Below are 23993 nucleotides of genomic sequence, written 5' to 3'. Positions count from 1 at the left end.
GGAATTAGTCCTTCTCTGCAATGGCTTGCAGCCGCTCATCAATCTCATCTTCCGTCAGAGGACGGAAGTTAGGGTCAGTGCCCTCCTTGCCGTCCTGTCGAGGAGCGCCAACGGTGCCAATCTCCAATTCACCCTTCTTGAAGTCAACGCTGAGCACTGTGCTTAGGGTAGTGATGGCGAGCTCAACGACCTCATCCCAGCTGCCTTCTGCGTGATCCTTATTCTTCAGCTTCTTCTCGAGAAAGTTCAACGCCTCTTGCGCCTTTGGTCCAGATGCAGTCGCCTTGTATCCAACATAGTAGCCTGCTGGATCGCACTTGTACAGCTGAGGACCGTACTCTGAGTCCACGGAGATGAGTGTGGTTGCGACACCCAGGGGTCTCATGTAAGCCTGATCAATCCTGTCGTCAGTCTCCATTTGTATATTGCGCTTCACGATTCCACTTACCCGCTGAGTATAGACTTGCGAGATATTGGCTATACGCTTGGCAAGAACATCGCAGGGCATCTCGTAGCCAGACTTGTATCGAAACTCTGCAGCCTCGCCTCTCGCGCGATTCACCGAAGCTCTTGCATCTGCTATTGAGCCAGTCATAACGCAGCCTACGGAAGGAGAGAGTCTGTGGACGTATGAGACTGAGGATGGGTCAATGAGCTTGTCCTGCTCAGCCACTCCATAATCAGCATTCGCTCCAATCCAGGCAGGTATGTTCTTTCACGTACCGGCACCTTCTTCTGCGATATGACGACTGCGCAGTCTTTGCCTCTTACGCCGACGGATGTGATGTTTGCTGCGGTGATAGCCTTGAACGCATACTCTGAATAGCGCTCCAATTAGCGCCTGTTCCCATCATATGCTGTATTTGGACGACATTCTGTTACGTACCGACTTGGTAGAGACGTCCCTGGTCTGAGAAGATGGTGATGTGTCTGTCGAAGCCCGCGCTTCCTGTAGCATTCAGTATTAGCAGCTGCGCCTCGTATCTTGCATGCCGTCGTCAGGAGGACACTTGCCAGACATGGTGGCGGTGGTCTAGCTGAGTCGTTGATGGGTATTCGGATTTCCTATTGCTTGTCGGCAATCGTAATGTTTGTTTGCAGAAGGTCGAAGGTCTGGGCGAGGCGAGGCGATGGCGATGGGGAGTTGAATGATGGAGTGTTTCCAGCCAGCAGCGTGTTGCGTCGCGACTTCCTGGAGAAGCTCGAGCTCGGACCTTTTTGGTGCCTTGCAGCCTTAGCGCTAGCTTGGTTCCTATCAAAAAATCTAGCATGCTGGTGATGCCTCACTTCGATGGTCCACGAGAAATGAAAATGTGCTGAGCCGCATCAATTGTGTATCGCTAAATGTTCTGCAGAATGGCAGCTACAGACTCTGCACCCAGAGTGCCGGCTTGGAAACGAATTGGCTTGAAGTTGAAATATGCAAAAGACTCTCCAGATCAAGAATCTCAGGATACAACAAGAACCAAGACCAACGATGTTTCCAGTGTCAGGCCGGAGCCGGCGAAGATGCTCAACAAGAGATCATTTTCTGATGAAGCACCCGAGACACCTGCCAAACGACAAAAGCCGGCGCCGCCCGCTCACCAACGTCTAGATCCAAATGAAGCATTCCATAGGAATCGAGCACATATTCGCCAGCAGACGCAGACGAATGCTCACTCAGGAAGCTCAGAAGCTTCTAGCCTGCCAGCGCCGACAGGAGTCTTCAAAGCGCCAAATCAGACGCCGAAACGGATAGTGTTTGGGGATGACGAGTGAGTGGCAATTTCTTTGCGATAGGCATTGTCCGCGACATCATGGCATGTCACGGCGCCACGAGCACGACTTTTCGGGATCACGCCCAAACTTGCTCATCATGTCACATGCGCCATATGTCGCTAACATGTGCTTGTAGGTCATCCGAGACTGCTCCACCTCAGCCAGCGTCTTTGCGCAAGTCGGTTTCCTTCACTCCAGATACAAAAGCACAAGACGGCTACTCTGCTTCCAACTTCTTCAAAGCATGGGCGGGCGACAAGAGCGCCACCGAAAATAGCGCATCAGAACAGCCAGAAGCGCAGCCGCCTTCGCCATCAGAGCAGCCGAAGAAAGACGACAAGAGGAAGAAGAAGAAGAAGCAAAAGAAGGCGAAAAAGTCTACGAAGACTGCAGCAGAAGGCGCAGAGACGGTCACGAAATCTGTTCCGGACTATGTGGAGTATCTTCTCCAATATCAACGCGACAAAGACAACTGGAAATTCAACAAGAATAAGCAAAACGATCTCTTCCGAAATCTATTCAACATCTCCCGAATTCCATCAGAGCATACTCCAGCAGTCGTCCAATACATCAAAGGTCTGAAGGGTCAAGCACGACAGCGCATAGCCGAGCAAGCCGAAGACGTACTGAAAGCAATCTGGGTCAGCGAGAACGAAGGTGCAGATGCAATGTCCCTGGGATCGGCAGCAGCACGACGACGTGCATACTACGAAGCCTTGAAAAGCTCATTCGAGCGCTACGAAGCATCCGGCGCAGGGAGGACGCAATACGGCGACGAGAAGCTCAAGGAGATGGCACAGGAGTACGAGCGTGGCAAACGTGCTGAAGCCATCTTGAGCGAAGCTCTCGACAACGTACTATTCGCAGAACCCGAGCCAACTCCAGTTATACCTACAGCGTCAACATCCAACTCAACAACACCAGCCAACATCCCTCGAGCCACACGAGTCGTAGAGACAAATACGAAAGGCACAGCCCTCGCCGAAGCGGAAAATAGGAAAAGAAAGAGGAAAGCTCGCACCGAAGTTTCATCTCCATCTGAATCCTCGTCATCCTCGAGCAGTGAGGGCGAGAGCGAGAGCGACTCCTCATCAGACACCTCGAGCGACGAAAGTGAGAGTGAGAGCGATAGTGATAGCCCTCAGCCCAGAAAGCCATCGCCGCCAAAGAAAGCCAAGACAGCAGATCCAGCGAACCCGTTCGACGATTCCTTCTTGGACAAGAAGTTCGGAAAAGCGACATCACAAACATACAATAGCACGGCGCCAAAGCCAAAAGCCCATAGTTGAAAGGGGAGAGGAGTCGCGTATACGCATGGGAGTGATAAAGCAGATGATGAGAGGGATTCAGATAGTGATTGAATGCATAGATCACCTCGCCTGCAATGTTGCTTCCATGCCAGGGGTGTTTCAAGTTGAACGACATCCGCAGGTGCCCATCATTGATGCACGCCGCCCCGGTGAAAGAGAAATCGCGAAGCAGCAAAGTATGTGAATTATCCACATTTCCATTGGAATCGAGTGACTTTGTCCTATGGCATCCTCTCACTTTTCCATCGGAGACACGATCAAAAACGCCGCACATCCCGTTTCATCCTCGATGATATCGATCGCAGGCTCTTCTCCCTGCGTTCCTGCCGAAGCAATCAAATATTTATTGTAGTTCCAGCCAACTCCAATTGGTAGGCACCCACTAGGGAGCGACTTACTTCGTGAGAGACAATATGCATGCCACTTTGACCAGCCCAATGCATAAAAGAACAAAACAGACCCGATAGCAGCAGGGGTTATTTACAAATTCAGAAATTCGTGAAAAAGGCCATTATACGCACTGTTCTCCATCTCCCCACCGATGCTAGCCTAGAGCAGTGGATGCCTTGTAGTCGAAGGTGCGGGCGGAGGTTGTCGACTGTTGTAGTACAAGTCGAGAACCTTGCCCACGGTATCAGTTGAAGACTTTGCACGAGGCAGCGTTGGTCGCAACACTGGTGCTTGCTCGAGTCTCGCGCCTGGAGTGGGATGATGATCTGTACTCATTAGGATCGCCATACTCATAGTCTCCGATGAAGGATCACTGAAGAATGGAGGGCGAAATTTATTCATAGCCGGCACCTCGTTGCCAAGGACTCGGACTTGCGCCTGGCTGACGAAAGCGATTTTGTCCGCCTCCAACGCTGTATGGGCTGGCGGTTGCGCTTCGGTCGTAGGGTGGGAGATGCCTCCCACTCCCATTATCGCTAGCCGGATATGCTGGGGTGTGCGCACTCATCGGACTACGTGGTGGGTTGTACCCGTAGCCACCGGCTTGAGCCTCCTTCTGGCGCTCGGTGCTGCTACCGCCCGACCAGCTGTCATCATCATCCTCGATGCGTGCTCCGCTCTTGTTCGCGTTGAAGCCATGCTTCGACTCCCCGCGAGCAGTAGCTCCAAGAGCATCTAGCTCGGTGTTCAACTGGGTCTGCGACTTGATGAAGCTGCCACGGTCATCACGCATTGGCTGATAGCGTGTGTCCGGGTTCTTGGCAGTGATGGCAATAATCGATGCGACGAGGACGATGATGAGTAGGATGGTGGAGAAGGCGGCATTGTAGATAAAGAAGATGACGCCCATGACACCAGTGACGATACCCTGTAAAATAATTAGTCTTGATAGCCAAGTTTTATAGAAGCAGCTACAACTCACTGGTTGACCGAAAATGTCGGAGAAAACGAGCAAGAAGATGGCGCTCAAAAAGTTGATCACGCAGATGGCAATGTTGAACGCGTTGGTCTTCTTGTCCATGTATGGGCGGAGCACACAGACAGCGATCAGCATGCAGGCTTCGATAATAACGAGAGCAACTGCCTGAACAGTGCCGCTGCTTTGCGCGGTGCCGATGAAGAGACCCTTGATGAGGATGTATACCATCCATGGCAGGATGAAATAGTATGCGGTGGCCTTGAATTGGACGTACAGGAAACCCCATTTGTTGAGAGAGACCGGGTCTGAGTAGAGGATGTATGCTGGGTTCTTGTGCATCGCAATGCTTCGGCGGGCCAGTCTGATGACCTTGCTTGATGCCCAGATGAGGATGGCCAACATAGAGAAGATTGTGAATACGGCCAAGACGACGATGGCTCCGGAATCGCGAACAGTAAGCTCCCAGAAGCAGAGCACAGCCATCTGTGGATAGCCGATGAGCACGATTCGGAAGAGGATACCCTTGAGCACGGTAGTCCAGCCATTGCGGAAGTCCTGGAACTTCTCGCCCTTCATGCGGCCACCCTTGACCAGTAGTTCGCAAACTCCCTTGAAGATGCATACGCCCAGCACCACGAAGATGACGAAGATCAGGAAAAAGACGTAGCCGGTCATGAAGATATTAGTTGGCTCAATGCCAGCAGTAAATCCAACACGATTGATACCTCGTACAGTGACCGTAGTCGAAGTGTCGGTACCTTGAGAGCCAGCATTGGATCGCTTGAGGATGAGCTTGTGAAGCTGATCGGCGGCGCGGCTGGCAAGGCGAGCATAGTCATCCAGACTACGCTTCTGAACTCGCACGGAAGCAGAGCTCAAATTCGACAATATCGTAGTTGGAGTTCCGCCAGTTGCGCGTTGGTACCATGTGGCGAGAGTCTGCAGGAAACCGACACGAATGATACCCATACTCCACATCATGTTCTGGGTCCAGGCAGCGACGATCGGGGGTAGGGTCACGGCAGTCATGCCAATGCAGGCCTGCGACTGGAAGTATCCGAAAAGTGCCATTGCGTTGGCAGCAACATGGGCAGCGGTGTTCGAGTGTCCGAGTCCAGATGTGATGGCTGATGAGACAAGCGCCAGACCGCAGAGCACGGCCAGTGCCCATGCCACTCCCTTCTGGTCTACCGTCTTTCCATTCGACAACTCTGCCTCGACGCAAGCCGCCGATGTGCCAGTGTTAGTGGAGTTGAAGTAGACCTGCACCTTGGCATCAAGATCTGGTACAGTGTACGCAATGCCTGATGCATAATTAGAGTCAGCCTCGTCGAACTTCAGCTATGCATGTGCTCAAGCGCTTACCTGGTACCTGTTTCAGCTTGTCTGCTGGGATATCCGCATTACTGTTCAGGTTGATCTGGCCCTCGTTCATGGGACACAGTCCCTGGAAATCGTCGGAGTCGCATGGGTTGATGGTAGTCTTGTACACCGAAAGACCGTATGCGAGCACCACCAGCTCGATAGTAACGTTTCCGGTGATACTGCTGACACCGACCACATCGAATGCCAACGAGCGATTCTTAGGCGTGAATACGACGTCGAAGAGGGTCGCTGAAAAGTTGTTGTTCGCCTGACAGGGGTTGAGCGAAGTGGACGTCAGCATGCGCTCGGCGCATGTGAGCGGCGCAAGCGCCAGGAGGAGGGTCGAGATTAATGATGTTACTGAGCGCGTCATGATTGCGGCTGCGGTTGCTCTGAGGGCGTGTCCGAGATGAATGCAGTCGACTGGTATTGGTATGCGCGCCGGCTGGCCCGGAGGCGCGGAGCGAAGGTGGGCGTCGTCAGCGCGCTGACGAGCGGCGACGGTGGTGTTTTTAGGAGGAGTCGAGCGCACAGTCCGCCGCTGGTGCAGACACAAAGCGAAAGTCGGGGTTGTTGGTGGTAAGGGATCGAAGAACGAACGGCAAAGGCAGGAGGTTCGCCTTCCTGGAACGGATGGCTGGCGGGCGAGAGTTTGGTGGTCGTTGGGCCAGCGCTTGTCGCCGCCGCACTGGTGGCCGGATGACGCTTTCGATTGTTTCGCGCGTCGTGGCCGCGGAGAGAGCTAGAAAACGAATGTCGTTGTCGTGGAGGAGGTGGTGGATGGTGGTATGCAGACTCTACACGCGTGAAGATGTCTCTGCTCTCCTATCTCGTGTCCGCTAGAGTCGTCGTCAGCGTAGCGCAGTGCTTGGGAGGGGAGGGGAGGTGCGACCGTGAGGCTGTGCAAAGAAGCGGGAATGTAGACTCACCACTCGCCAGCGACCAATGCGAGGATGTGGTCCCCTTTTGCCGCAGTGCCAGCCAAGCCGCGCCGCTCGCCCAATGTGTGGACGATCTCGCACGATTCGTGGAGTGCCGAGTGCAGTGGGGATTGATCGGCTTACTATTCTTTGCGTTTTACCGTAGAATGCCAAGACTCTCGCAGAGCCGTACGCCGCATTTCGAACCTAACTCTTTATAGACCGTGTCGTCGCATTTTTAATAGTATAGCGACCGTTAAGGTATTGTTTTAATTGTATATATATTGCGGAGAACGTAATAGTACGTATAAAGAAGGCGCCGCCCCTAAAACTACTAGAAAAGGATAATAGTAATAGTATAAAGATACTGCTTAAAATTATAAAGAAGGCGGAGTTGTTATTTAAAGTAGAAGATAAAACAATTAACGATATTATACTAGTAATAGGCATAGCGTAAGTTAATCTTAACTCTTTAACCCTAACTTAGATATACTTACTATCGCTATAACTTTACCTAAACTAGTTGCTTTTAGTAAAGCCCTTAGTAGACGAGACTATAAACTAATTAATAATAAAGAGTCCCTTCTTCTACGCCCTTATACTTACCTAATATAGCGCTTTGTATATATATTTCGTAGACTAGCCGATACGCTCGAAATTTAGAAATTCTTTATAGCGACTTCTTAGTTACTAGCAAGTAGGCGCTAGGTCTACCTATCCTAAAAGGCGTTATAAGAATTATAATAAGCTATCTCGATATCTTCTTCCTTTATTACTATACTATCTACTAGGTATATAGTAGGCGCTAACTTATTTTCTATAGATAATATCTTTAAATCGACTATCTCTTAATTATCTATAGTAATTAAGACGCTATTAACCTATTTAGTTAACTCCTTCTATACTTTCGCCTCGAATACGCGCGTTTTACTAAACTTCTTTAATATAGCTACTACTATCGATTTTACGCTTAATTTCTCTTCTTTTCCTTTTACTATATTAGGGCTAAAGAGGTTACACGTAATTAGTATGTAACCGGGCTCGAGTAAAGCTAGGGTCTCGATGCCTTAGGCAGGGCTTAGCGCTTAGCAATAGGCTAACTTGCCTGCCTTCCTCCCTCTCCTCCTAGCTCCTTATCGAATACTACCTATACCTACTACTACCCTATCTACCTGCTAATATACCCTTCTTATATAGTATTCGATCTACCCTTTAAGAGCAGCAGCTAGATAGTCCTTATTTCAAGCTTTTAGCGGTATAGCTACGAACAAGACTAATCTAACTATATTACGCCTAAAGAATAGGACCTATACGTACTATCCTATCGAAACAACCGTACCAATTATCGAGCAAGGCCTTCTATACGGCCTATTATACTAAGTTAATCGTACTAGACTAATATCTACTAATTCCGCTATATCCGTATCTTAGGGGCTAATAATACATTATTAGTATTACCCCCTATTATAATAGCCGGCTTATTACGAAGCAATAACAACCGTGCTACCGCTAGCAGCGCTAGCAATAACAACGCTAGTAGCACAGTCCCTACTAAAGTGCCTACTAAAGTGCCTCCTACTAAAGAGCCTACTAGAGAGCCTATTAAAAAAGAACCTATAATTCTAAGTAACGACCTAGAATTGCCTATCGACGACATTCTTAATAATATTATTAATCGACGATATAGCTAGCTAGCCTTTAGCCCCTAACTAGTAGGGAGACTCTAAGAAGCTACCTAAAACAGGCTTACTACCCTACGTTAAGAACAACAGCTAAAGGACAACCTCCTCGAAATTCGCCGCCTTTAGGAGGCCCTAACAACTAATACTAAGCCGACAGCAGGGCCTTCCTTACTATTAGTCCTAGTCTAGAAGAAGGATGCTAAACTTAAGGACTATACCGTGTTTAATAGCTCTAGTCGCAAGCAATATAATAATTATATACGCGATTATAAGCTTAACTAGCGAAATGCACTAAGGGCTCTTCTAGACGACTATTCCTTAGTTGTTTACGCTATATAGTACATTAATAGTAACCTAAAGCGCACCTAGGACGACTATTTCGATTCCCTTAATAATCAGACTGCTATTTAGTAGAAAACCTATAAGACTATTATGCTAGACACTCTTAGAAACCCTATACTAAGGCAACAATACGCTTAGGACTAGTACCTTCGGACTAAGTAAAAGACTAATTAGATAGCTCGCTTATTTAAGGCCTATTTAAAGACCCTCGAAGACGACCTCCCGACTAAAACTAATTCTATCTAGATCTCCGAAATACGCCCTAAATTAAGATAGGAATTAGTCCTTAAGTTAGACCGCCGCCGTATATTTAAACAGACTAATCTTATACGTATTTAATTTATAGTCGAAGTAGAAACAGCCGAACGGGCTGTTTAGCTCTAACAACGACTAGAATCGAGGATCCGACTAGCTAGTACTAACCGTAGCAACCGTAGCCGCGGGGGAAACTAAGGTTCCTACTAAGACAACAATACTAACAATAGGAACAGTAACGATCGTAAGAGAGGCCGTAGCTAGCGGCTATATAGAGGAGGCCGCGATAGGGGCCGTAGAAGGGGCTCGTATCCCTATAATGCTAACCGCTCTACTAACAATAATAATAGCTACGGCAGTCTACTAACCGGATTGAAGTGCTTTAATTGTAATAGCACTAGCTATCTACTAGGCTAATGCGACAAACCTAAGGACTAGGCCCGAATTAACCGTGCTTCCGCTAAGTATAAGAAACACCTTTTAGCCGCTAATGCTACCCTAGTCGGCTCTTTTAATTAGTCGAAAAAAGAGTAAGCGCCGCACTAACTATTAACCTCGTACGGCGTAAGACTATCGACATTGTGCTAGCTATAATACGCTCCTACCTTATATAGGATACGAAGGGCACTACCTATTAAACTAAGGTTATACTAGATCTAGGAAATTCAGTTAGTACCCTTATTAGCTATTACCTAGCTAAGCAATTAGACCTTCGACAACTGCCGAAGACTAACCTGCCAACCCTTGCTTAGTTTAATAACGCTCGGCACTTAACCTATAGGGCCTACTATATTCCTATAGCTCTAAAGGACGACCTCGGAAATGAACGCCTACTAGACTTTACTGCCTACGTAGTAGATATAGACAACCTATATAGGGGAGCTACTATTATTATTAGCAACCCTGTTCTTAAGTACTACGCTATAGCTATAGACTTAGGCATTTAGAAGTAGCGATTTAGAATCGCTCGGAAAGAGGACATTAAATACATTAATGTTAGCGAGTGCCCTAACGATATTAGGGTCCTGTTTATTAGCAACCTAATACCGGCCTCCGCCTTAGCTAATCCGATAGCTAATCTTCTCGGTAGAGATAACGATAAACCTATACCCCCTAATAGTATAGACCCTAATTAGCTCTCTCGTATACTAGTACCTATTCGAGAAACCTATATTAATATATTCAAATACTACTTAGCATCGATATTGCCTATATTTAAAGAGACAGATTATAAGATTAATATTATAGAGGGCAAGGAGGTTCCTTTTAGCCCCCTCTATAACCTTAGTAAACGAGAGCTTGCTATATTGCGTAAGTACCTAGAAGAAAACCTAGCTAATAGTCGAATTCGGTATAGTAACAGCCCTACTAGTGCACCTATCCTGTTCGTACTAAAGAAGGATAGTAGCCTACGCCTATATATCGACTATCGTAGGCTTAATGCTATTACTATTAAAGACCGCTACCTACTCCCCCTTATTAATAAGACCCTCGATCGCCTTTCTAGGGCCTACTTCTATACTATACTAGACATTAAGGATGCGTACTATCGTATCCGCATTCGTAAGGGTAACGAATAGAAAATAGCCTTCCGTACTCGCTATAGCTATTTCGAGTACTTAGTTATGCTATTCGGCTTAGCTAACGCCCCTATAACATTTCAGTCCTATATTAATTAGGCCCTTTCGGGCCTATTAGACTATCTCTATATAGTTTACCTAGATAATATCCTAGTTTATATATACTTACCTAACATTGCGGAGTACTAGGCTATAGTCTGTAAGGTGCTCGATCGCTTACGAGCCTATAGACTGTATTACAAGCCTTCTAAATGCACCTTTGCTACTAAGGAGGTAGCCTTCCTTAGTTTTATCGTATTAACTAATAGTGTTAAGGCTAATCCTAATCGGATCAAAACAATTACTAAATGGCCTATTCCTACGTCTATTAAGGAGCTTCAATCGTTCCTCGGCTTCGCTAATTTCTACCGCCGGTTTATTAAGGGCTATTTACGGCATATAATGCCCCTAACTAAGCTTACTAAAACTAAGGCCAACCTAACTAGAGAGTTCAAATAGACTAATAGAGCATAAGCCGCTTTTAACGGCCTAAAGCAACGCTTTACTAATGTCCCCTTATTGTACTATTTCGTGCTAAGCAAGCAGATCCGAATTAAGACTAACGCTTTACAGTTCGCTGTATCGGCTATTATATTACAGCAATTAGATAATAACTATTACTAGTACCCGATTGCCTTCTTTTTACGAAAGATAATCGATATAGAACGTCGATATAAGACCTATAAGCAAGAGCTCTTAGCAATCGTAGAGGCCTTTAAGTACTAGCGCTACTATCTCGATAGTGCACAGCACACTATTTAGGTCTATACGGACTATAACAACCTCCGTAGAATTACGAAGGTTACTAGGGTTATAGGTCGATAGGCTAGATAGGCCGTCTACCTCGCTAGGTTTAATTTTAATATGTTATATCGGCTAGGCGTAAGCAACCCTACTAATAGCCTATCGAGGCGACCTAATTACGACAGCGGGACTTAGCAATCTATTAATTTATTGTTTCTAACCCTATAGTATAAGATTGCTATAGCCCGTATTATTAATAAGCAAACGTAGGATAAGCGGACTTCCGGACCCCGCGGCAGCAACAAATACTATAGCGGAGTTGTCGTTCTTCTAGTATACGTTAAAAGAAAGGACGTAGATCGCTCGAGCTATAATAACTCGATTAAGGACATTGCTATCTATAGTAATAGTCTATATAGCGATAGCACTATAGAAGAGGTTGCAGTAGTTCCGGCTGCTAGTGCTATTAGATGTATATAATACGTACCTCGTTTAATAGCGAGGGTGCTATTAAATAACCTTGCAAATAGGGATAGTTAATCGTTTATAGATAAGCTGTTGCGTACTTAGTAGAGGGACGCCTTTACTATCGAGCGTATTAATAGGCTTGTAAGTAGACGGGCGACTCGATCTAGTAAGAGTAATAGTTAGTCGATCGACGACAAAGGTTACTTAAAGTTTAAGGGCAGATACTATGTCCCCGCTAAATAATCGATTAGACAAGAGCTTTTAAAGAGGCACTATAACAGTAAGCTCGCTAGTTACTATAGCACAGAGAGGTCGCACGAGTTACTATCGCGTATATACTACTAGCTAAATAGTAAGCGGCATATAAAGGAGTATATATAGACCTATATAGTATGCTAGCGAGTTAAAGTACTAAAGCACTTACTATTTATCGAGTTGTCTTTACTCCCTATTCTAAAGAAGCCTTTTGTAGAGCTTACAATAGACTTTATTATAGGTCTCCCCCTTACTAAGCGAAGAGGAAGCAAAGACATCTTTAACGCTATCCTAGTCGTCGTAGACCGATTTACTAAGGGCGCTCGCTATATCCCTGCTAGGAAGGATTAGACAGCTATTAACTTAGCTAAGTTACTATAGAATAATATCTTCTATAGCTATTAGGGAACCCCTAAAGGGATAGTCTCCGATAGAGGCTCGACATTTATATCTTACTATTAGAGTAAGATATGCCTATAGCTAAGACTTAAGCATCGCCTATCTATAGCGTTCTATCTATAAACAGATAGCTAGACCGAGAGGCAAAATGCTACGCTATAGTAGTACCTACGCAGCTACATTAACGAGAACCCTAACGACTAGGTTAACCTCCTATAACTAGCCGAATTCGTATATAACAATAGTGTCTACTTATCTACTAAGGTTTTACCTTATTTCGCTATAATAGGCTAGAACGCTACTATGCTACAAGACCCCCTATCGCTCGAGGCCGAGCGTAAGGAAAGGGAAGCGGGTTAACCTAAGACACTAGCGGCTATTAAGAGGGTTTAAAAGATACGAGAAATTCACGCTAAGATAGCTAACAAACTAGCAAAGGCCTAGGCCTATTAGAAGGCCTACTATAACAAACACTACCTTCTAATGACCTTTAAGCAAGGCGACCTAGTTATGCTTAGTACAAAGAACCTCCGTATCCGCAAACACCCCTCGCCTAATAGCAAAACAAGGCCTAAACTCGCACTAAGGTACATTAGCCCTTTCCGTATCCGAGAACCTAGGGGCACCTAGGCCTATTAGTTATAGCTTCTACCTTATTACACTATCTATAACACCTTCTATGTGTCCCTCCTTAAGCCGTACTACCTACGCGAAAGGGATAAAGCACCTGCTAAATCCGAGGACATACTAGCTAATAGCGAAGAGCTGTAGTCTATAGAACGTATCCTAAAGCATCGGACTAGGTAGGGCAAGAAGGAGTACCTATTAAGATAGTAAGGCTATTTACCTAAATAGGACTTATAGGAAGCTAAAGGTTCCTTTAAGGATATAACCGAGTTGTTAGATAAGTATTGGACTAGCGTAAAGAACAAGAAGAAGGCTAAAAGCTTATAATGTTACTATTAAGGCCTAGGATTAATACTACCCCCGGGGTGCTATTAGCTAACTAATTAGCTATAAGCAATTGTTAGCAACAAGAGACAATAAGACTACACTACTATAGTAAACGCGTACCGAGTGTTAACAAGCGCGCTACGACGCGTTAATTAGTTACTACTCTTTTAAAGACTCTACCTCTTGTTCCTTTATTCTACCGAGGCCTCGAGGCCTAGGCAATCGACGAGAATACGCGCGCGCGCGTACGAATAACGGTGTATTAGAAGATAGCTAGCGCGGCTATATTAGTAACGGTGTTGCGGAGTGTGTTACTGTTTAAGAAAGGAAGGACACCGCTATATTAGTAACGGTATTGCCGAGTTATTATTAGTCGAAGAAGGAAATCGAAAGCAAGGTAAAGTTAGCGCTAAGACGACTAGCGCTACTATTATTAACATTACTTGCTATTATTACTGCGCCTACGGACACAACCTTACCTATACTACGAGCCTAAGGCACCTTTAATTAAAACTTTAATTAAAACTTTAAGCCGCCTAAAAGATTAAGTAGCTTAATAGACTAACTAACTAAGGGCAAAACTATAGAGCTAAGCTAGCTAGGGTCGATCTTGCGGACAATAGGTTACTCCTCGATCTATCTAACCCTTTAAGCGAGGCGAACCTCTACTACTACACTTACAATAGCCTTTACCTATAGAAACTAGAAGAACTAAGTTTTTTAAAAAGATATAATTAGTTAACACTTAAAGGCTGCCAAACCTAACTAATTAGGGCTAGTAAAACTACGACAGTAAATAATAGCCCTCGTAACAATAAGAACAACCCTCGGAACGGACAAACCCTCGGAAGCGGATATTGCTAGGTCTTTTAAGAGTAGACGCAAAGAACTCGGTACGACATTACTTAGAGCAGAGGCAGGGCTATAATACCTTATACGTCTACCTATTATAGTAGGGAAGACGCGCTCGTATTATAATTAGTCGAAGGCCCTCAATTCTTATAGATATATATCACTTTATAGTTTATTATATATAGGGATAGCGCAGTTAGAGTTAGACATTGTACTATATTAGAGGTAAGGTTTAATATAGTTATATAATCGGTAGTTGTGCGTTTAATTTAGCGCGGACTAAGCGGCTTATTAGACCTGCTAAGTTAGTAGCAATAGAGGTTAAGACTAGAATAAAGACCGGCTACGAGGGCGCGGCCTTTAGAAGGGAAGCGTATATTAGGGCTAAAGAGGTTATACGTAATTAGTATATAACCGGGCTCGAGTAAAGCTAGGGTCTCGATACCTTAGGCAGGGCTTAGCGCTTAGCAATAGGCTAACTTGCCTACCTTCCTCCCTCTTCTCCTAGCTCCTTATCGAATACTACCTATACCTACTACTACCCTATCTATCTACTAATATACCCTTCTTATATACTAGTAACTCGCGCTATTTAGTACTTATCTTATAGTCTAGTAACTTAGTAGTAAGTCCTTATCGAACGGTTTTTATAACTATAAGCTTCTTAGAGGCGCTATCTTAAAATATAGCTATACGAGGTCGCTAGTAGCGTAGAAAGCGACTATATACGCTAACTTAGGTAGCAGGTTAATAATAATAGCTATTAAGCGGTATAAGGATACGATTTAAGGTCTGTAAGAGCAAAGAGGAGCATTCTACCTAGTAAACTATAAGGTTCCGTGCTACGAAGGTGCTATGCTTGGCATTCTACGGTAAAACGCATAGAATAGTAACCACGCAAAACACCGATATCCGTCCTGCACCTGCACCTGCACCGGCAATCCTGCAGCGGGTATCCACGAGACGACCTTCTTCTGCTGTATGCCTGCTGTCACGGCAACTGCTCGAAGGTGAGGTGAGCTCGAGGGCGTCGTGGGCGTCTTTGTTCGCAGTGTGACGTAGAAGCCGTGCGTGATTTTACTGAGGAGCCGGCTGTTGTCTGCAGGTGAGACAAATATGGACCGATTCGTGCACATGGACCAGGAAGGCTTGGCATACTAACACGCGTATACTCGTAAATCTCGTAATCGTAAGTCTCCCTTCAAATTTCTTTCAAATATGCATACGCCCTGATGGGATCATTAGCCGCTGCATAGCCACGAGAGACGGACAATACCTCAAAGGCTACAATAATAATGGACATTTGAGGAATTGTCCGCACGAGAGAGCATATTTTTAGCACTCACACACCGTGTGAAGTCACCAAGTAGTTCTTTCGCTGCGCTTGACATCACTGAGAAATGGCCTTTCCAGAGTATTGGCTGCATTCTGGCCAGAAAAGCCCGGCATCTATGCTTGCCTGTCTAGTATCCTAGTCTACAACACACACCACCTTGCCAGTAGTTTTGTTCTCCTCGAGCAATCTGTGTGCCTGCTCGATCTCCTTCCAACTCATTGCCTTCTCAATCCACGGCGCGTACTCTCCGGAGATCAATTTCGGCAACACCTGCTCAGCAAAGAGATCTCTCAACTTCCCTTGATAGTCCGGGTCTCTACTTCTCAATGTTGAGCCGACGAAGCTCGCCCTCTTCATGAGGAACGCTGAGATGTCCGTCTTCTCTGGCAACACCGTGCCGCCCATCACGCCAAGCTGTACGACCCGCCCATCCCTAGCCAAGACAGCGAGATTATCTGCGAAGTATGGAGCACCCACGTAATCAATGACCAGATCGACCCCTTGGCCCTCATTGGCTCTCTTGACCTCATCTGCCCAAGTGCCTCCTGGCGACCCATCTGCTTTTGGATATGACTTGGTGGAATTGACTGCTGCAGTTGCGCCCACTTTGTTGACCACAAAGTCACATTTGGTGTCTTGACGAGTGGTCGCAAACACTTTGGGGGCCGGCGAGAGGTTGCGAGAAAGCTGTATGCCAGCAATGCTGACGGAAGACGCTCCAGCGTGCCAGAGAATGCTCTTGCCCTTTTCCGGTGACCATTCACCTACCAAATGAATTGCTTGCAACGCCGTCATCCACACCTGGTGACCAGAGTCAGCACACCAATATCAAGTGGAAAAAAGGGAGAGGTACTTCTGGCACTGCGGCACACTCCTCCCAGCTCAGCTCCTTTGGCTTTCTTAGAAGCATATTCTTGCGCACGGCAACGTACTCAGCATATCCTCCTCCATAAGTGAGGCCAAAGACTTCATCGCCTTTCCTGTAGTGCTCGCCGCCAGAATCAGAAGGCTCATTGCCGACTTCATCCACAGTACCTGCGAATTCGAGTCCCATGATCTTTGTCACTCCAGGCGGTACGGGGTACATGCCTTGTCGCTGGCGAGACACATTTTTCAGCACGTGGAACTCAATGATGATCTTGCCGACGAACCTGCAAAGTGTCTGCTCGATTTAGGCCGAATGCCTTCACCTTGACGACCACCTCTTCAGGCTTGGCGATCGGCTTTTCGATAGCATCATTGATGAACAGTGCTGACGCTGGGCCTTTGCCGCCTTTGACATCTGTAAATCGCGTTGTTAGCCTGGTAGTGAAGTCTTGTCAAGTGCTGCCATGAGACTTGAGATGAATTGTCGCAGTCACTCCCACCAAGGGAAGGTGCTCTGCTTACCTACTGCACGCATAGTCGCCATGGTTCTTCGAGGGCTGGCAATGCTTCTGCGAGGCCAATTGGAAGGAGACTCTTCTGCTTTATCGCCCTGCAACTGCTTACTAATATTATTGGAGGGGCCCGAGGCAATGCGGAGTGACCGGAGTCGGAGGAAATTGGTGTGTTCGCCACCTGCCCATGGAGCTCGGGATATACGCCTAGCTGGCGATGCCAAACAAGCAGTATACAGCGGCACGCAAGCCCTCAGCATCGTATTTCAGCACTTCCCCTTCGTGTGAACTCTGCGGCATGTGCTATTTTATTGCTCGGAGGACACAAGAGGTGCTGGAGAGATGAGGCACAGTGTAGTCAATTCTTGCTCAAACAGCTGTGTTGATGACTGTATACTGTCAGAGGTACATTTCCGGCTTCTGGCGCTCGTGCTGGGTATGGATGGCTATTGACAGAGTTCATACACATTCCCTTAGCAGTAGTTGATCGCGGTCGAAGACCTGAGAGAGCTGGCTTCGGTGTAGCAGTCTTACTTCGACTGTTGTAGAGCAAAGGCGGTTGTCCAGAATATGGATATCCGCAAGGCTGGGAGGCAGATCCATACAATCGGATTGGACAGTCAAATCGAGAGCTGCTTGGCGAGAAGAAAGGCAATGCCCTTAATAACTCCTGCTGGCTCTGTAATTTGGAGCAGAAATCGCAGCTCTGCTCAAAAGTCTTTTATTTCCCTTCTGGCTGGTGAAAGTCGCGCAGCGCAGCAGGAAGGATGCGATCCTGGTGGGTCCACGCAGTACGCCAAGGAATTCGACTTCACGTCTTCACGTCGTTCCATCTCTTGGCGCTGTCAACTTGATACCACCGTCTATCTCCCATCAGACCCTTGCTAAGAGCGCACGAGCCACCGGTTTATTTATAAACCCCTTGCGCAGCAAGGGTCTGACAGCAAAACTAGCGATCGGGTCAGATTCAAGATCCCTATTTTGCGACTTTGTATATAACGCGATATACATTAATATTTTGTAATACGGGCGTAGAGTAGGCAATCGGATATCATTCTATCTAAAAATTATATTAATGCGACGTTAGGTTGTTGTGTTATGGCTTATAAGCCGACGGTACTGCCTAGCTAAAAGCCGGCTTTAGTAATAGACTTAGTCTTACTAAAAACACCTATTTTAAGATATAGCCTATATAATATAGAAATACCCGGAGGTCCTAGCGGTGCCAATTCTATAATGATCCCCGTTTAGCATATATCTATACGATACCGTAGTATTGTGTTATATCTAAAGAGCGGAGGTTACTTCTTGCTATATGCTAAGGCCTAGCTTTGTCGACTTTATGTATGTTTCTAGTCCGTGCGTCTTTATGTATTTGCTTACAACGCGTCGCTCGCGGGCACTAGTCGCTTCTATTACAACCTGTTCCTTCGACGCCGTCGCTATTAATCTAGTCGCAACAATCTAGCACTTAATCTAGCACTCAATCTAGCACTCAATCTAGCACTTAATCTAGCGACAATGTCGGACGATAGCGACACTATTATAGCCGATATAGACGATAAGCCGCTACTAATAGAGCCTTCTAGCTTACCTGTGCTACTATAGCAATATAATGCATTCGATACGAGCGAGCTCGGCTTAGCGCTACTATTAGACTAGCTTGTAGATATAGCAGTAGAACATAGCCTAGTAGAACACGGCCTCGTAGAGACAAGCGAGCTCTTAGCGCTGCTATTAGACTAGCTTGCAGACATAGCAGTAGAACAAGGTCTTCCGTTAGCGCCTATTCTAACCTGCTAAGAGCGCCGTATAGGTCTACGCGCTAACGTCGCGCTACCTATTGTCGAGGATAAAGAGGAGGAAACAGATAAAGATAATTACGAGACTAAGGATTAGGATAATAAGATAAGCGATAATAAGGTCGAGGCTGAAGCCGCTAGTGCTAAAGGTAGCTAGTTCTTTCGACTAGAAGATAAAGGAGACTTCTTAGATAATAATGATATCGAGCCTTAGATTGTCGGTGCTGCTCGCCCTAGTACCGTACGGAAGCGCTAGTTTCCTACTAGTTTAGTAGCTAAGAAGAAGAAGAAGCGTAAGAGCCTAAAGAGTCTACCGCAGAAGTATACTAATATTATAGACCTACTGAACTACGAGTACCTTACTACGCTAAAGCTGCTCTTAATGTAGGTAGGAGATCTAGGAACAAAGACATAGCGCCGTCGCATCGATAAGATTATCGATGTCTTCTTATTCGAGGGTCTCGTAAGTACTCGTAGGCTCCGTTCTAAGTTAAAGAGGCTCGTTAGTAAGAAATTCTTCAACTAGTACGATCTAGACTCTACTATCGATAGACAAGAGAAGCTAAGTAAGATAGACAAAGTTATTAAAGACATAGCGCTAACTTAGTATAGTGTCCTATAGGGTTTACTTCCTAATAAGCGCTATACCGCTAAAGATATCGCTAAGGAAGATCAACCTAGTATCTAAGACAAATATAGCCGCTAGAAGAAGCGCATCGCTACGATTACGTAGGTAGTTGCTCGCTCGATTTCGCTAAAGAAGGCATCCTAGTTTAGTAAGTCCTTTAGGCTGTTCCTATATACTAGTAGTATTAAGCGACGAGTCGTCGATGTCCTTAGTGCGATAGGTCTTTGTCCTGCCTATCGTATACTATAGCGGCTAGCGAGGAAGACTGCTCGTACTAACCGAGAACGGGCAGTTAAGATGTTTATTAAGGGTAGATATGTAATCGTATACGACAACTTCTATATCTAGGAGCACCGTAAAGCTATCTAGACAACCGGTCGCAATACTAAGCAGCGCAATATAACAACCTCGTATATCGCTAGGCATCAAGCCGTCTAGAAGGGTCTAAAGAAGCATATACTAAAGCTTAAGAAGAAGATAAACCCTCGGATTATCCTCCGCAAGATCTGCGCCGATAGGTATAAGAAGGCGACCTCCCTATACTATATCGACTAGGCTATAGGATTCCTTGCTAGCGATAAGCTGCAGCATCTGTTCGAGGAGCACGACTTTAAGGGTCCCGATATAGACGATCGTATTCGCGGCGGCAGTCCGACTAAGCGCTTTCTATAGCGTACGATTAAGATTAAGAATAAGCAGGGTAGGAAGACCTTAGTAATCTCGCTGCTAGTATCTAATTATAATAAGGCCTCGATCGAAGACACGTACTAGGTCTATAACGATATCTTCTAGAAGTTCTTAAAGCTTAATCTAGATAACGAGGAGTTCTAGGACTAGCTTATTATCGTTATCGGCGACTAGATAACGGTCGATCGTATCCGCAGTATTAAGCTCGGTAGTGTCGAAAGCACTCGTATATATAATAGAAAGGACTTCATCGTCGGTGTCCCGGCCTTCTTCTATATTAAGATAAATGCCTGCTATACTGCTCTACGGACCCACTATAACACTAATAGGGCAGGCAAGCACTTAGCATATACACTTAAGGCTATCGCCGAGTACTATACTATCCGCCGCTTTAATAACGACAAGCTAGAGTACTATATCGCTCGATAGGTAGTGTTCGTAGCATTTCGTATATATATTAGTGCAGAATTCATCTAGGAAGCCGACGAGTAGCTCGGCTTTCGGTTCGATGCCTCTTAGTTCGTAGGCATAAATCGGATTTAGGCAGTAAAGGCTCTAATTAAAGACTATCTTACACCGAGGCAGTATGTCGATATTGTAGAGGCTATTTACTAGAAGCTCTTTATACAGAGCGCCTAGATTAGACTTAACGAGGATGCCGAAATGGACGACCTATCGTATACTATAATAGCCCGCCTACTATAAGAGATCGAGAACTTCTTAACCGTATATGTCGCTATCCGGAAGATAGACCTTAGACACCTGCGCCGTATAGTCGACTACTTGATTCCGAACTTCTTTAGTGCCCGATAACTGAACTATAGGCGGGAGATAGTAAACCTTTCGTAGATGCTAAATACGTCTAATCCTATCCTATAGGAGGCTATCCTAGATTCGGCTATCGTCAATCTCGGCAATAGTAAGGGCGTTGCTGCTAATAAGATGCTTAAGCTATATAATAAGGATTACAAGCTCGACATTCAGGCTCGTAGTAACTCTACCTATAACGTCTCTACTACAATAGAACTAATTTCGCAGAACCGTAAAGCATTATAGGCAGTACGCGATTTGTTCGAGAGTATTAGACTAAAGGGCACTAGGTACTATACCGAGAAGGATACCGCTAAGGAAGTGTAGGCTAGAGCGATTAAGAAGTACTAGGAGGGCGATATAGTACTATAGAAGTACGACGCTCTATAGACCGATCCGATCGAGGAGCCGAAGCTAGATCTACGCCCTATATCTAATAATATCTAGTAGATCGGGGCAGCGCTTATACCTAGTGTATGCGAATGGCTTAACAATATTAATTAGCGTCTATTGAATAGTGTAACCTATAGCGCTCCCGATATAGCTGCTAATAGTATAGATAGTATCGACGGCGCCGATACGAGAGAGCGTATCGATAGTAGCGCTTAGCGTAGACCTATATAAGCAGGCATTGTCGATAATGCTATAGCTACTATATACTAGCTATACGTCGACGCTGAGGGCTTTACTAACCTAGACCTAGATATAGTAGATCTAACTAGTAGTCCCTAAAGGCTCTTATAACAGCAATAGGTAATAGTAGCGGTTATAGCGATTAAGGATTAAATAAATCTAGCTTTTGTATTCGTTTATAGTAATCTAACCTGCTATATCTACTATTTAGGCCTTCCTTACTAGCTTTATCTCTTAGGTACTAGCTTCATCTTCTAAGTACGCTTACCGTCGACAACGATAGCCCCGTTAACTAGGTAGTTAGCGGCGAAGTAGTAGCGGTAGACTAGAGTGCGTGCTTCGTTAGGAGTGTTTATAAAGTCGAAGGGTTTAGCTAGGCGTACGATGATGGCTTAATAGCTAATAGCTCCGTAGACTAGAGTGCGTGCCTAGCGGCGAAGTAGTAGCGGTAGACTAGAGTGCGTGCCTCGTCGGGGGTGCTTGTAAAGTCGAAGGGTTTAGCTAGGCGTACGATAATAGCTTAATAGCTAGCTAGGCTAGGCGTACGATGATAGCTTAATAGCTAGCTAGGCTATACGTACGATAATAGTTTAATAGCTGGCTAGGCTATACGTACGATAATGGTTTAATAGCTAGCTAGGCTAGGCGTACGATAATTGCTTAATAGCTAGCTACGAAGGGTTTGGCTAGGCGTACGATAATAGCTTGATAGCTAGCTAGGCTATGCGTACGATAATAGCTTGATAGCTAGCTACGAAGGGTTTAGCTAGGCGTACGATGATGGCTTGATAGCTAGCTAGGCTAGGCGTACAAGGATAGCTTAATAGCTAATAGCTCCGTAGACTAGAGTGCGTGCCTAGTAGCGAAGGAGTAGCGGTAGACTAGAGTGCGCGCCTAGTAGCGAAGTAGTAGCGGTAGACTAGAGTACGTGCCTTTAGACTTAGTTCCTATATGAATTCAGAGCGCCTAATGCTAAAGGAGGCCTCCGGTAATTTCGAGAACTAGTAGCAATTCTAGCCTTAGGCATTCGACTAGTAGTCGGCGGCTATTGCGTTACGTTGAAAGTGCGATAATGTATAGCCGTTATTGTTGCCTTGCTATTATAGCTGAATAGCGCAATCCTATTAGTAGAGGCAAACCTCACCTGCGATACGCTAATATAGACCTACGCTTCCTAGTTTAACTTCTTCTTCTTCTTCTTCTATATATACTAACATACTAATACCCCTAGCAACACACTAGCTGTCGGCTTCTTAGCAACAGTGTCGATACCTCTTTATCGTATATAGGTAGCTCTGTAGCGATTAATACTATTCCTTGCTAGTTCTGCGGCTTGCTACCGATAGAGCCGCTTATCTAATAGTTGAGGTTCCTCGATCGGTAGAGTTTGTTTAGTCCTTCTTTTAAGGTCTCCGATAGGCTTTGCCGAGCAAGACGTTGCGAAGGCGACTCTCCTAGCGAGTGGGTTGTTTTCTATAGCTTTAGCGGGCGTCGACTATGCATTTAACCGAAAGAGTATAGTTTTTATTGGAATATCGCAGTCTTGTCTTAGTGTAACAAACTGCGGGTCTCGGGTAGATTAGCGGAGGTAAAAACTCTTTAGTAAGGTACACCTATAATGCGGCTAACGGTCTAACTTAGTAAAAACTCTTTAGTAAGGTATACCTTAAGTAGCGGCTCGATAGCGACTCTCCTACTAAGTAGGTTAATAGACTAAGTAGGTTAATAGATAGAGTAGGTTAATAGGTTCGTAGCATTGCTATAGGTCTAACTCGGTAAAAACTCTTTAGTAAGGTACACCTTAAGTAGCGGCTATAGGCTTCCTACGTTCGGATTCTTTATAGGATAACATACGCGCATCTAGTTAAGTCGGCGTAACGCCTTCGTTAGGACTGTTAGTTATAATGACCTTATTGCGTAAGGGCCTCTAGTATACTTAAGCCCGAAGGCGCTTAGTCTTAGTCTTTACTGCTATACGACTGCAGCACTACTATACGACTATAGCCCTTTGCGTATTAAAACTGCTATTCGACTATAGTGCGCACCGAACCGAACCGATCGAAAGCGTATTAAGACTGTTATCCGACTATAGTACGCCTCCTCTTCTAGCAAGCGCATTAACATTGCTATACGACTGTAACGCGCTCGACAACCCTTTTCTACGGTGTCTCTAATACTAAGGGCGCGGTTACACTCTATTATTATCTAGGTACTAATAAGTATCGCTTTAGCGAATAAGCTATTGTTGTTTCGCTTAATAAGTCCCGTCCTATATACCTTGTCTTCGGCTATGCGTGCTATAGTTGGTAATAGAATGCGTTAATTGTTGCGTATTGCGCGTAGTATATAGGCTATATGTAATGCTAGTATGCTTCGGAGTGTATGCTTCTATAGCCGCTTAGTGCCGCTAGTTGATTAGATCC

At 45.6% G+C, this 23993-nt stretch overlaps 4 protein-coding genes across 4 annotated transcripts; 1 reads left to right on the top strand and 3 right to left on the bottom strand.

The window, feature by feature from the left end:
* Positions 1–4: 4 nt before the first annotated feature.
* MYCFIDRAFT_188442 (uncharacterized protein) lies at positions 5–1021 on the bottom strand (the record flags this gene model as incomplete). The annotated part of the gene is made up of 5 exons (XM_007928453.1): positions 5–391; positions 449–661; positions 724–818; positions 887–949; positions 1015–1021. The coding sequence occupies 5 exons, from the start codon at positions 1019–1021 to the stop codon at positions 5–7; spliced, it is 765 nt and encodes a 254-aa protein (XP_007926644.1).
* Positions 1022–1509: 488 nt separating this feature from the next.
* MYCFIDRAFT_81712 (uncharacterized protein) lies at positions 1510–3050 on the top strand (the record flags this gene model as incomplete). Its single annotated transcript, XM_007927835.1, has 2 exons — positions 1510–1757; positions 1898–3050. The coding sequence occupies 2 exons, from the start codon at positions 1510–1512 to the stop codon at positions 3048–3050; spliced, it is 1401 nt and encodes a 466-aa protein (XP_007926026.1).
* Positions 3051–3202: 152 nt separating this feature from the next.
* On the bottom strand, positions 3203–6663 carry MYCFIDRAFT_59071 (uncharacterized protein). The gene is made up of 3 exons (XM_007927708.1): positions 5806–6663; positions 4444–5744; positions 3203–4389 (listed from the first exon to the last, which is right to left on the bottom strand). Exons 1-3 carry the CDS (start codon positions 6176–6178, stop codon positions 3856–3858), a joined length of 2208 nt encoding a protein of 735 aa, XP_007925899.1. The 5' UTR covers positions 6179–6663; the 3' UTR covers positions 3203–3855.
* A 9103-nt stretch (positions 6664–15766) lies between these two features.
* MYCFIDRAFT_188440 (uncharacterized protein) lies at positions 15767–17884 on the bottom strand (the record flags this gene model as incomplete). Its single annotated transcript, XM_007928452.1, has 4 exons — positions 15767–16432; positions 16485–16727; positions 16783–16933; positions 17868–17884. The coding sequence occupies 4 exons, from the start codon at positions 17882–17884 to the stop codon at positions 15767–15769; spliced, it is 1077 nt and encodes a 358-aa protein (XP_007926643.1).
* Between the last annotated feature and the right edge of the window lie 6109 nt (positions 17885–23993).

This window comes from Pseudocercospora fijiensis, assembly GCF_000340215.1.
Source record: "Pseudocercospora fijiensis CIRAD86 unplaced genomic scaffold MYCFIscaffold_4, whole genome shotgun sequence".
Lineage (NCBI taxonomy): Eukaryota > Fungi > Ascomycota > Dothideomycetes > Mycosphaerellales > Mycosphaerellaceae > Pseudocercospora > Pseudocercospora fijiensis.
Note: the sequence above shows the minus strand (reverse complement) of the source record. Positions and strands in the feature narration are given on the sequence as shown.